Source organism: Hyperoodon ampullatus, assembly GCF_949752795.1.
Source record: "Hyperoodon ampullatus genome assembly, chromosome: 19".
In the NCBI taxonomy this organism is placed as follows: Eukaryota; Metazoa; Chordata; class Mammalia; order Artiodactyla; family Ziphiidae; genus Hyperoodon; species Hyperoodon ampullatus.
This window is the reverse complement of record NC_136932.1, coordinates 3064580-3077808: the sequence shown is the minus strand read 5'-3', so window position 1 is coordinate 3077808 and position 13229 is coordinate 3064580. Positions and strand designations below refer to the sequence as shown.

Sequence of the window (13229 nt, the reverse complement as noted above, 5' to 3'; positions counted from 1 at the left end):
AAAAAAAAACTTTGAAGTATGGAAAGGATAATTAAATAATTCCACCACGTACTCATCACCTGGCTTTAAAAATAAAAATGACCAAATCATATCCGATCTGTATTAATTTTCCCCCTAATTACTTTAAAGCAAGTCCTAGACATGACATTTTATCTGTAACTATTTCAGTATGTATTTCTAGAAATCAGTATGATTTTATTTTATTTTTTATTTTATTTTTTTGGCTGTGCCGCACGGCTTGTGGGATCTTAGTTCCCTGACCAGGGATTGGACCTGCACCCTCGTCAATGAGAGCGCAGAGTCCTAACCACTGGACTGCCAGGGAATTACCTGATTTTAAACTATTAACAATATTATCAGATGTCTAGTCAGTGTTCAATAAGCACAGAATCACTTTTCCACTAACAATGGAAACATGCGTCTTAAGGAGTTACAGGGGGGATGTTTCGACTTACTGGAGAGCAGCACCCGTTCAGCAGGCCCGTTGTTCCCTCTGTTGTGTGAACTCTGAGTCTTTTAAATTTGTTCTCAAGGCAAAACTTGACTATATTTTGGCGAAGGCTTTTGTTTCCTTTCTGCCATCAAAAAGGCAGCACAGGGGACTGTGCAAAGAGCCGGGAACCAGACAGTCTTTGGGTTCAAATACTGGCTCTGGCTCTTAGAACCTGTGTGACTTGGCAGATACTCACGCCCTCAATCTCAGGACCCCAGTCTGTAAAGTGGAGCCGTGGTTCTCGTGGTCATGGGTAGTGGGAGGCTTATAGGAGGTGCTGAATCTGAGCTTGGCATCTGGTAAGCACTTCTCACATGTTAGCTTCTTCCGTAATGAACTGTTTTCCTTCCCATCCAGTCTCAGTCAATGACATTTCTCTGAAAAGGTGAAAAGGACGAGAGCTTCCTGCCCAGGGAGCACTCCCAGCCATACTTCCGGGTGCCTAGCTCCTGTGCTTCCTGAATCTCTTGTTTTCCTACTTAACTCCTGCTGCTCAGATGCTCTCTCCCTCCGTTCTCTCCTGGAATCTCCCCTGGGCTTGAATGATCACTTGGTCCCTGTGACCCTGGTGACCCCTGCTTGTCCCCAGCAACATTAGAAAGGGGCATTCCTTGTGATTGCTCTGTATCTGGGGAGCTGCCCCAGGGCCTGGTAACTGTCCTGCTGGTCAGGGCAGGCAGAGGGGGTAAGAAGCCACCGGGTATCAGCATCCAGGGAAATAATTTGACTGGCGCAACCGTTGCCTTCATTGCCAGGGGCTGGAGGCTTCATTCTTCACTCAACAGGTTTATCAGCTCCAGGGTGGGTGGTGGCTCCTGAGCCTCTGGGAGTTCCCTTGCTTTCCTAAACAAACGGGTGTTAGAGGTTAGGGTCCTGCTCATAGTGCAGTGCCCTATTGCCTGTAGGGCGAAGGCTCCACTCAAGCCTAGTGGAAGCCCATCAACAGGAGTGCTGGAGTGGGGCCCTTTGGTTGTCACGGGAGGTGGGAGTGCAGGGGTCTCTCTAGGCTGTGGTATCTCCTGCTATTTCCCCACCAGTGCAGAAGCCTAACCATTTTACTATCACAGGTAGTGGCTCCTGGGGGCTGAGACTGAGCACCACGGCCTGGCAGGCACACCCCCGCGGCACACCCCCCGCCACCCGCCGCCCGCCTGCTTTAAGCCCTCACAAAAGCCCTATCAGTTTTCTACAGGAAACTAAGGTACTGAGCAAAGAAGTAAGCAGTTAGGGTCTCTTAGCCTCCATGCTGATTCCCCAAGCCCTCAGCACACTGCCCCGGCCCAGTATGAGCTAGGCATCCAGAAACACCTGTAGGGTGAGTGAGTTACCCATGGGTTCCTGGAAGGGAGTACTGGGTCCAGTTCTCAGCATGGTCACATGTGCTTTGGGCCAGAAAGAAATTAGGTAGCACCATACTTAACACAAACCAGGCCAACGGCATAAAAGACAAAGATCCTTCTTGGTCTCTGTTTTTGTCAGGGTTGGGGGCTTTGCTGGCCAGGTTTGGAGGCCTCAAGGGGCCTGGCATGGGTTCCCAGGATTGGGCGTGTGTGCCCTGGAGGGGTGGGTGAGTCCCTGCCTGTTGGGGGTGGGGGAGGGTTGCCAGGATGTCTTTTCTTCCATTGGTTGGGTGTCCCTGCCCTCCTCCCCCTCCTGGAACATTCCAGACATTCCAGACTGCCATTGCTTTCAGGATATGGATTAACATCCCAAACTGAGATTTGATTTCACCTCCCCATCCCCTCCCAATTCCTCCCTACCCTGAAAAGGAAGCCCTTAAAACTGGGAGTTTGAAGTAGGAAGAGGGTATTTTGGACCCTTGACCTGAGATGATAGTAATCTATAGGACCATCTTGAAAGAGCGCTCTTCAAACTAAACTTTTGCAGGGGACTGCTTTAAGCTCTTACTGGTTTGAACTCCAGGCAGGCACCGCCCATCTCCTTGCAGTCCTTCCAGAAGCGTTTGCTTGGGGGAGGTCCTCCCTCAGCTTAGGTGACCCCTGTCACTAGCGTTAAGGTAGATCAGTGTTCTCAGTCTTCCGATGGTATAATCATCTCTTCAGTTCACCAAGAGTTTGATTTTCCTCATGTGAGGGCCCCTGCGTTTCCTTTGCCCGTTTCATCACGAAATGTGTTGTGTATGGGGAATCCTATGTGCCAGGTCATGCCTATGCCATGAGGCTCCTCCCTCTTGGCCAGTGAATTGGATCCCAAGAAGCTGGCCTGGTGTGGGACCCGAGGGCCTGGAACTGGACTTGTTTCTGACCCTTGTTCTTTTGTCCTGCTGTAATCTAACCTCCTTAGATCAGGTTCATGAACCAACCAAAGTAGAGAACTGTGGACATAGAGTCTCCAACACTTACGCTACACTTCCATTTCCCTTAAGTTATTTCAACCCGGGAAAAGACTTCGTTGATAAAGACTTTCTACCCTCAAAGCGGCAGAGCTAGAAGGGATCTTAAAGACCCTTCTGCTTCCATTTTATATCTCAAGATACTTGGTCACAGGGATGAAATGAGTGACCTGGCTGTGGACAGAGCCAAGATCAAAACAATTTACGCTTAGAGCTTAGCATCCCTTCCCTTGCTCTCCTGTGCTTTGAGGACCCCTTCCCCCTAGCTTGGCAAGAACTGCCTTGGGCCCTGTTGCATGTCAGCCAGGAATACGGGGCCTGAAGCTTGAGTGGCTTAGTCAGAACAGCCAATCGGGGGCAGTTTAAGGGCTAGAACTGGATTTTCTTGCTTCCTAGTTATATTTTCCCTCGTGCCACTAGAATTTTGCTGGACCATGTCCCTGAACTAAGAGTTTGTGATCAAGGATATGCAAAGACATAAGTGACAACTGACCAATGCACATCAAGTCAGTTGAAATGTTTTCAGCCCAGGGATTAGGGCATTGATTTGGGTGGTGAGCAGTTAATCACCGTGGGAGTCAGCCTTGAACCTGAAAGCCTTCCTCAGGGAAAATTACGTTTTTAAGAGGTATTGGAAAGATGGAAAGGAGAAGCCCTAGCAAACCCGGGAGGAGGGAAAGGGGTGGTCATAGTGCTGGGTTGTGTGTGTGTTAATTGCTCCACCTTACGGTCCACACGTGTGTCTGTTAGTACAGTTTAAGTACTTACTCCAAGCCCTTTGCTAAGCTCTTGATAATATTATCTAACATTACTTTATACCTCCCTGTGAATAGGTATTATCCCTGTTTTACAAAGGAGGAAATTGAGCCTCAAAGAAGTTAAATAACCTTTTAAAGATCGGTGCTGTTAAGTGGAGCACAGGTTTAAATCCATATCTGTACCAAGAAAGAGCTGAGCTGCTGCCAATTATCCTGCTGTAATTTGTTTGCATATATGTTTCCCCTAATAAATTGTGAGCACCTTGAGGCCAGGTACTTTGTCTGTTTTGCTTATTGTGTCCCCAGCATGCAGAACAAAGTCCAGCATGAAGTAGACACCGATTGAAAAGGTACCAGGTTAATGATTCGTGTAATAATTCACATAGCTAGCTCTGTATTCCTACATCCTGAAGCACAGTGGGTCGTAATAGATGGTTGCTGAGTCAGAGAACTGGTGAGGAGAACCTAAGAGAGATAAACAAAGCAGATGTGACTGGTGCGGGGGGTGGCGGGGGGAATTATGTTCTCCCGGTGCTTAGGGCATCTGATTTTGGCTTGCCTATCTGTGGTAGCACTATATTTTGCTCTCTGAAACGAAGCCAGATCTCTATTCCCAAAGGTTATCGTTCTCCGGCTCTCAGGCTTTGGTGTTGAGCAGAAGGTAGGAAGATAGACTGGAACAGGACTAAAACATGCAAGGTCACAGGCCCCTAAAGTATCCAGAGCTGTCACTGACGCTGTTCTCTCTCATTTCAGGAGTCGGAAACTACAGATCCGAAATATTCCACCCCAGCTTCGATGGGAAGTAAGTGACTGGGGGAAACCCTCAGTGGCACTGGGAAAGAAGTCGGGGTCAGCCTGAGTTGGCCGAGATGACTGGGAGGTGCCCTGGGGGTTTGGGGCCAGGCCAGAGAAGCTGGTGCTGAGGGGAGGCTGGTTGGATCGCATCCTTAACCTAAGACTTCCAACATTAGTCCTTTGGGCAGTCCCTACCGTGAGAGGCATTAGGGAGGAGGGAAGGGTATTCCCTGAACCCCAAACTTAGTGATGACAGAGGATCAGCTAGGGACTCAGGTGGCACAGGTCTGCTTCCAAAAAGGCCCTTAAATGTCTTTCTGAGCTCAAGTACATTCTGTAAAGACACCCTGACGGATCACCATCAGCATTAGTACCTGAGAAAGGGCAAACTGAGCAGGTAACGTGCTCAATCCCCATCAAAGGCTCCGCCTGTACCCCAGTGCTTTGGGGTGAGGAGTGTCTAGTGATGCTTTGTGAGCTCCTGGGATGCCCAGAGCAGCCGTATTCCCTTCTCCCTGCTCCCAGGTACTGGACAGCTTGCTGGCTCAGTATGGGACAGTGGAGAACTGCGAGCAAGGTAAGAGTGGGCGGAGGAGTGGGGCGGTGGGGTAGGGGTGGGTGTTGGAGTCGGGGGCGGGGGTGGGGGTGGGGAAGAGGGGCAGACGGCCAAAGGTGTGGAGGGAGGTACGCTGCGGTGGGGGCTGGGACATGTAGTTCCAGCTTCAGCTCTGCTGCTTCTCCGGGACAGGTTTCTCCTCTGTTTAATGAGAGACTCAACAAAGTCACTCATTCTAAGCACGGGATCCCCAAGGCTCCTGGGGTCAACCAAGGTAGCAATAGACGTCCCAAGATTTTAGGAGTAGATTAAGAATGGAAATTGTGCACGCGGCTTGAGCAAATCTGTAGCCCTTTTACTTTAAAAGCTTCACAATTCTTTGTTTTTGTCTGGAATAATCAATGGGTCGTCTTTTTTTTTTTTTTTTTTTTTTTTTTTTGTAGAACCTCTGATTGCGAGCTACCTGTCTTTGGTCAATTAAAAAAAAAAAACAGAATTTTTGTACATATTGATGGGCAGGCAAAATCTTTCAAGAGTGGAGAAGAACTTATTTTTATTATTATTTAAGTTCTTTTTATTCTCTTTCAGGAAAGAGAAATAATAAAAAAGAATTCTAGATCATAAGAAGTTTGGTACGATTTTTGAAGTTTCTCCATTGCTTAAGGTTATAAATTATTTTCAGAGAAAATAAGCTAAAATAAAATTTGGAGTGATTTGGGTTGGACATAAAGCAGAGCTTGGTCATTTAGGTAGACAAAATAAACAGTTTGGGTTTGCAGACCTTTAAGAAACCTAGACAAGACTTAAATATTCATCTCCAAATTCTTTGTGGAAAGGGGCAAGCTGTAAATCATTATAAATGATGAAAATACTTGCCTGCATAAAGCTATGAAGTGCTGAATCAATCAAACAAGTTCTCTCCTGCTGACCCCGAAGCTTGCCTTTTATCATAAACGCCAGGACACAACTGGAAGCGCTGATAACCATCACCCAGTTCTGCTCACAGCTTAGACTGATGACTCAGTTACTCCTGGACAAAGAGACAGCAATGGCTTGGGAGCACATTGGAGAGCCTCACGAGGGGCGCCCAACAGGAGTCACCGCTGGTTAAGAGGCTCACCAGGGAGCTATAACACACCGAATCTGGGGGCAATACCTGCTACCTGGAGAGAACAGAATGGGAAGTGTTTGATTTTGTAAAAATTAAGTCTTCTAGTCTGCTCAGATGCCACTTTTTAGTTAATTAATTTTTGGCTGCGTTGGGTCTTTGTTGCTGCACACGGGCTTTCTCTAGTTGCGGCAAGTGGGGGCTACTCTTCGTTGCGGTGCGCGGGCTTCTCATTGCAGTTGTTTTTCTTGTTGCAGAGCACGGGGTCTAGGTGTGCGAGCTTCGGTAGTTGTGGCACACGGGCTCGGTAGTTGTGGCTTGCTGGCACTAGAGTGCTGGCTCAGTAGCTGTGGCACACGGGCTTAGTTGCTCCGCGGCATGTGGGATCTTCCCGGACCAGGGCTCGAACCCGTGTCCCCTGCATTGGCAGGTGGATTCTTAACCACTGCGCCACCAGGGAAGCCCAGCAGGCAGATTCTTAACCACTGCACCACCAGGGAAGTCCCATCAGCTGCCACTTTCTAAGCAAAGTCCTCTCTGTCTACCCTTGTACTTTTTTTCAGGGAGAGAATGACTTTATTATTATTATTTTAAATTGAAGTGTAGTTGATTTATAATGTATTAGTTTCATTTGTACAGCATAGTGATTCAGTATTTTTAAAGATGATACTCCATTCAAAGTCATTGCAAGATAATGTCTATAATTCCCTGTGCAATATATTTTTGTCACTTGTCTATTTTATTTAAAAATTTTTTTGGCCATACTGCACGGTTTGTGAAATCTTAGTTCCCTGACCAGGGATCCAACCTGGGCCAATGGCAGTGAAAGCGCAGAGTCCCTACCACTGGACCGCCAGGGAATTCCCATCACTTGTCTGATTTTATGCATAGTAGTTTGTATCTGTCAATCCCATACCCCCCTACCCTTAAGGTTCTCCCCCTTCCTCTTGGGTAACCGCTAGTTTGCCTTCTGTCTGAGTTTCTGTTTTGCACATACATTCATTTGTATTTTTTAGATTCCCCATGTAGGTGATAGCACACTATTTGTCTTTCTTTGATACTTCACTAAGCATAGTGTTCTCTAGGTCCATCCATGTTCCTGCAAATGGCAGAATTTCATTCTTTTTTATGGCTGAGTAATTGTCCTTTGTCTCACCGTCTTTTACATTTATTTATTTGTTTGTTTGTTTGTTTATGGCTGCGTTGGGTCTTCGTTGCTGCGCACGGGCTTTCTCTAGTTGCGGCGAGCGGGGGCTACCCTTCGTTGCGGTGCGTGGGCTTCTCATTGCGGTGGCTTCTCTTGTGGCAGAGCACGGGCTCTAGGTGCGCAGGCTTCAGTAGTTGTGGCACGTGGGCTCAGTAGTTGTGGCTCGCGGGCTTAGCTGCTCCGCGGCATGTGGGATCTTCCCGGACCAGGGCTCGAACCCGTGTCCCCTGCATTGGCAGGCACATTCTCAACCACTGCGCCACCAGGGAGGTCTCTGGTAGATTATACTTTCAGAATCTTCCTCTCCACTGAGGTGGGAGAGCTGTACCACTGAGGTCAGAAGGGCTGAGAGTGGTCTGCACTGCAGTTTTGTGGCTAAGTGCCTTCAGTGTCGTGGGGCGGCGGCTTGATTTTTTTGGTCCAAGTCCTCCATGCCAGGGCTAAGCAGGCCGAGGCGACCCATAATCACAAGACGAGGCATAAGTGGTTAATTTTTATCAATCCCAAAAGGGGGAAGAGTATGTGCCCAGATCGCCTGGAATTCTAATGTCCAACCCAGGTCCACTCCCAAATCCTTCCCCCCAGACTCCATGGCAGCCACTCTTGTCAACTCATTCAGCTCGGTCATGATACACTTACATTTGATCAGTATATCCTTGAGGATACTCTAAAATGGTTTCGGGTGTTTCCCCAAATCTCTTCAGCCATGTCCTTACAGACCATTTCTTGGTCCAGTCTCACTAGGTGTGTGATTTTTAACTAGTTTAAATTTCTTTCTAAGAATAAATTTATCTCCAGGTTGGGGTGTATGTATGTATGTATGTATGTGTGTGTGTGTCTTTTCTCCCTGCTGCCTAACTGCCGAATATGTTGACTGCACACCCTTTTGTATTCCTGTCTCTCTTGAGGGCTGGTAGGGAAATCAAAGGAAGGCATGTAAAGTCTAATTTGAATTTTCCAGGAGTTGTGGTGAAAGTGGTCTATAGGGGAAATGCTTCGTCATTCAAGTATTTCCTTCTTGATCGCATAACCATCAAAGATGAGCTTTTTACAACGTTTACATCATTGGTGCCATCTCCAGATCTCACTGCTCTAACCTTGACCTCTGTTTTGCTTCCCCAGTGAACACCGAGAGTGAGACAGCAGTGGTGAATGTCACCTATTCCAACCGCGAACAGACCAGGCAGTGAGTGGACCCAAAAGTGGGGCAAAGGAGGGTCTTTGTGAGTGGTGGGAGCCAGGTGCCCCTGCTTGGGCAGGGATGGGGTCTAGGTGGGCACGAGTCCGCACCTAGCCTCTGATTTTGTGGCAACCAAATCCAGACTCTTGTCTTTTGGTGCCGGAATCTCAAAGGTTCAGAAACCTCACCAGGACTGATAGCAAATACTTTGAAGGGAGGGACCCAAAGACCTCCCGGGGAAGGTGGGACATCCTCTTTAGGACTAGATACTGGCTTTTAATAGGTCTCTGGTTGCGGGAGAACCCATGGGGTCCTTTGCTGTGTTGATGGCGCCATCTAGTGGTGATGAGAAGGAACTAAGACCTAAAGGATTTGTTACGATGTGGCAGAGGCAGACATTTTATCTCAGGGATTGCCTTGCGTCCCATCACACCCACAGTTTCTGGCTCCTTAGCCTGTTTGGTTGAGTCACACTTCTCCACGCACTGGTACTGACAGGCTTGTATACTTTGTGTACTCATTTATACTCAGTTATAGGCCATTTTTCTTTTGATGGCTTTCTTGTCCCTTCAGCATGTTGCCTCTCTCCAATTTGTTTCCTCCAACCTAGTGTAAAATCCCCCCACTTTCTCAGACCATTCAGTTTTCTTTTAGATGCCTGCTGGACTCAGAATTTTCTGGAGGTCCCTGTGGCTGATCTGTGGGCCTTAACCTGGCTTTAAGTCAACACTTGCTTACTTCCTACTACACATTGTTGCCTTGTTAACGTTTCTAACCAGCATCAGCCTTGGGAATGGACGGTGCTTGTCCCCTCCCTTCAGTGTTCATCAGTCCCATTTTTCAGACATTCCAGACAGACTTAAACTCCTGTCTCCACCTTTTCTGTTTCCATGGAGTTTGCTTAAACATGGACAGTATCACTCTCAGTAGGTGACACGACAAACCTTGTTCTAGCACGTTTTATTTAGTATTCATTTATCGCGAATCACATGTGATTCTCATGTGAATCCTATGTGATAGGTAGCTCTGGTCGAAATTCACAAGCCAATTCCAAAATTCAGTGGAAATAACTTATTTGTGTTATAATACCTTACTTGATGTCTTATGCTATTTAGACTGGAAGGTTCTCTAAGGTGGAGGTGGGAGTGGTGCGCAGGTGGTCATCTCCCTTTCTTCTGGCATGTTCCATGTTGTAACCCAGCTGAGTGCTTTACACCTGGAGGGCATTTGGTGTGATTGGCGTGGATTGGAGTGACCAGTAGATTCTCCCTCTGTCCTCAGGGCCATCATGAAGCTGAACGGCCACCAGCTGGAGAACCACGCCTTGAAGGTCTCCTACATTCCTGATGAGCAGATAGCACAGGGTCCCGAGAATGGGCGCCGAGGAGGCTTTGGCTCTCGGGGCCAGCCCCGCCAGGGCTCTCCTGTGGCAGCAGGAGCCCCGGCCAAGCAACAGCAAGTGGACATCCCCCTGCGGCTCCTCGTGCCCACCCAGTACGTGGGCGCCATCATCGGCAAGGAGGGTGCCACCATCCGCAACATCACGAAGCAGACCCAGTCCAAGTGAGTCTTGGCTGCAGGGGAAGTGGAGGTGGGGCCAGGGAACAGTGGTTGGTGCCCAGGAGGCGAAGCCTCTCCGGGAAGCACGCTGAGGGGCCTCGACTCAACTTTACCTCTTAGGAAATGTTGGGGCGGTAGAATAAGCCTGAGGGTGCCGTTTGGTGGCAGTGGCTGGGCCACACACTTTCGTTAGTAAGAAGCGTTCTATTTCTTGTAGAAGGTCTCATCGAGCAAACCTAGTCTTGGCAAAAAGGTGGCCACTCCTTAGTGCTCTGTGGTTTCAGCACTGCTTATTGGCGGCAACAGGATGGGGCCCGTCAGGGACCTTAGTAAGAGGTCACAGTTCTGACCCGTCTCCTATTCCACCACAGCCACCCCTCTTCTCTGATCTTTATAGCTGATCATTGTGTGTTCTGTGGAAAGAGAACAGGTCACGTTGTGTCCTTACTCATAATGCATCCTTTTATTATTTACTTTTAATTTGGGACAGTGTGCTTTCTCTTTATAGTTGTTTCAAGGGGGAAATGCAGAATTCAAGGGGAAACGCAGCTTCACAGCTGAGGGCTGTTGATCCCCCAACCCTGTACTCCCATGATAGAGGCCACCATTCTCAGCCACCACCTCCTGACTGAGACAGAATCCAAAGCAACAGGCTGGCCCTTTTCTCTGCCCATTTCAATTCTGCACTCGGCCTTGTTCCAAAAGGAGCCGGACTGTAGCTTTGACTGAGGGTTAGCTAACCATCCGTGTACCTGTGGTCCTCAGGATCGACGTGCACAGGAAGGAGAACGCAGGTGCTGCCGAGAAGGCCATCAGCGTCCACTCGACCCCCGAGGGCTGCTCCTCTGCCTGTAAGATGATCTTGGAGATTATGCACAAGGAGGCAAAGGACACCAAAACGTAAGGCTTCAGCTTCTGGGTATGTGGGCACTGCCACCTCCTCGACTCTAACGCAGCCTTTTTTTTTTCCTGCGGCACACGGGCCTCTCACTGTTGTGGCCTCTCCCGTTGTGGAGCACAGGCTCCGGACGCGCAGGCTCAGCAGCCATGGCTCACGGGCCCAGCCGCTCCGTGGCATGTGGGATCTTCCCAGACTGGGGCACGAACCCGTGTCCCCCGTGTCGGCAGGCGGACTCTCACCCACTGCGCCACCAGGGAAGCCCTAACACAGACTTTTTCAAAACAAGAATAGAGACAAATAGGAGACACAGAAATTGTACGAAAGGATAAAAGCTGAGAAAATGAATCCTCCTCGTAAATAACGCCTTGTATATCCTAGCAATGCTGTGCCCTCAAAGGTGTGTGCATGTGTATGTATGTGCGTGTATTTTAGCACAAATAGGATCATAATGAACATGCTGTTCTATAGTCGGCTTCTTTTCGTCTATGAGCATATCTCTAAAACCATCACCATAGTTAGGATAAGGCACACATACATCTCCCTTATTGACCTTGTGCCCTTGGCCACCCGCCCCTACTTCCCATTTCTCTCCCTAAACAACCACTGATCTGCTGGTTTTCTTTGAAAACGTAACTCTGTCTTGGGGTTCACCTCAGAAACCCCTCATCCGCGGCGGCCCGCCGTCTAAGAAGCTCTTGTCCCTCGCTTCTTCCCAAGGGCTGACGAGGTTCCGCTGAAGATCCTGGCCCATAACAATTTCGTGGGGCGTCTCATCGGCAAGGAGGGGCGCAACCTGAAGAAGGTGGAGCAGGACACGGAGACGAAGATCACCATCTCCTCGTAAGGCGCCCCTTCACCTCCCCGTACAAGTGGGAGGCCTGGGCACCTGGGGTGGCGGGGACGAAGATCACCATCTCCTCGTAAGGCGCCCCTCACTCCCCCGTACGAGTGGGAGGCCTGGGCACCTGGGGTGGCGGAGACGAAGATCACCATCTCCTCGTAAGGCGCCCCTCACTCCCCCGTACGAGTGGGAGGCCTGGGCACCTGGGGTGGCGGGGACGAAGATCACCATCTCCTCGTAAGGCGCCCCCTCACTCCCCCGTACGAGTGGGAGGCCTGGGCACCTGGGGTGGTGGGGACGAAGATCACCATCTCCTCGTAAGGCGCCCCCTCACTTCCCCGTACGAGTGGGAGGCCTGGGCACCTGGGGAGGCGGCGTCTCTTTACTGAGCCTTAATATCTGCCCCTGAAGTTGGATACAGGTTCTGCTTGTTGAAGAAGAAGCATCCAAGAAGCGGTAAAGAGCAGTTATCTGTAAGGGCTGGAGCATTTATTAGAGCGCCCGTCACCGCTGTGGGCTGCTGTTAGCATGCTGCCTCTTCAGTCCTTTGCTGCCACATCCTGTCTCTCTTGCTTTGCATCTGGAGGAGAGAACCTGTGGCCAGGAGCCAGGGCTTTGGGGTTTTGGGAGCATTTGCCAGGCCATGGGAAGTGGACAGACCCAGATCCTTCTCTGAGCCCTGAGCACGTGCTGTGCGTGATGGTTTGCCTCCCTGTGGGGGGGACCACAGTCATGCAGCTGGATAAGCAGCTCCGTGAGCACTGTGTGCCTCTTGATGTTGTCAGAGACTTACCGGTGGGCAAAGTAACTGCTCTGTGCCTAAGGGCACGGGAAATGGATTGCCTGGCGCCATTGGGGACCAGCTTCCAGATATGAGCACCCTCCTTGCTTTACCAGTCTGCTCTGAGTATCCTCACCTCCCCGTGGGGAATCCTTGCCCTGGTTACACACCGAAGGCCAGAAACAGAGAGCTGTTTGCCCCAAACTAAAGAGCCTGCAGAAATGTCCTTGTTGTGTCTCGGCCGCAGCCAGGACGTGTTCCCCGGTCCTGGCCTGTCAGCGGAAGCTTGACACCGCTCTGCTGCCCGCCCCAGGCTCCAGGACCTCACCCTCTATAACCCCGAGAGGACCATCACTGTGAAGGGCGCCGTCGAGAACTGCTGCAGGGCCGAGCAGGAGATCATGAAGAAAGTGCGGGAAGCCTATGAGAATGACGTGGCTGCCATGAGTGTGAGTGCTGGGTGCCTCTGCTTGCCCTTCCGTGAGCCTGAGCCATGGCAGAAGTGGGTCTCCAGTGAGGTGGGCATTCTCAGGCTGGGGGGCCTTGGAGCTTTTACTTTGCTTTTGGACCTCGATTCATCAGAATCCTTTTTAGATTAAATTAATAGGGATTCTTCATTTGATTCCTGGGGTGCAAGGGGGAGTCCAGTCTTGGGCTTTGAGGTCTGTGATCCTCCTGTAAAGCTTGTGTTTC

General features: G+C 49.7%; 1 protein-coding gene across 4 annotated transcripts in view; it reads left to right on the top strand.

Moving 5' to 3' along the window:
- The window catches only part of IGF2BP1 (insulin like growth factor 2 mRNA binding protein 1), a gene marked incomplete at both ends in the record, with an annotated part of 38894 nt that overhangs the window by 20479 nt on the left and 5186 nt on the right, over positions 1-13229 (top strand). For 3 of the 4 annotated variants that reach the window (XM_079725810.1, XM_079725809.1, XM_079725808.1), the window contains 7 exons: positions 4361-4409; positions 4928-4979; positions 8396-8459; positions 9735-10016; positions 10779-10913; positions 11632-11754; positions 12850-12985. In XM_079725810.1, the coding sequence (XP_079581936.1) occupies positions 4361-4409; positions 4928-4979; positions 8396-8459; positions 9735-10016; positions 10779-10913; positions 11632-11754; positions 12850-12985 (841 nt within the window). The remainder of the gene's footprint in view (positions 1-4360; positions 4410-4927; positions 4980-8395; positions 8460-9734; positions 10017-10778; positions 10914-11631; positions 11755-12849; positions 12986-13229) is intronic. The other variant, XM_079725811.1, reaches the window with a different exon arrangement.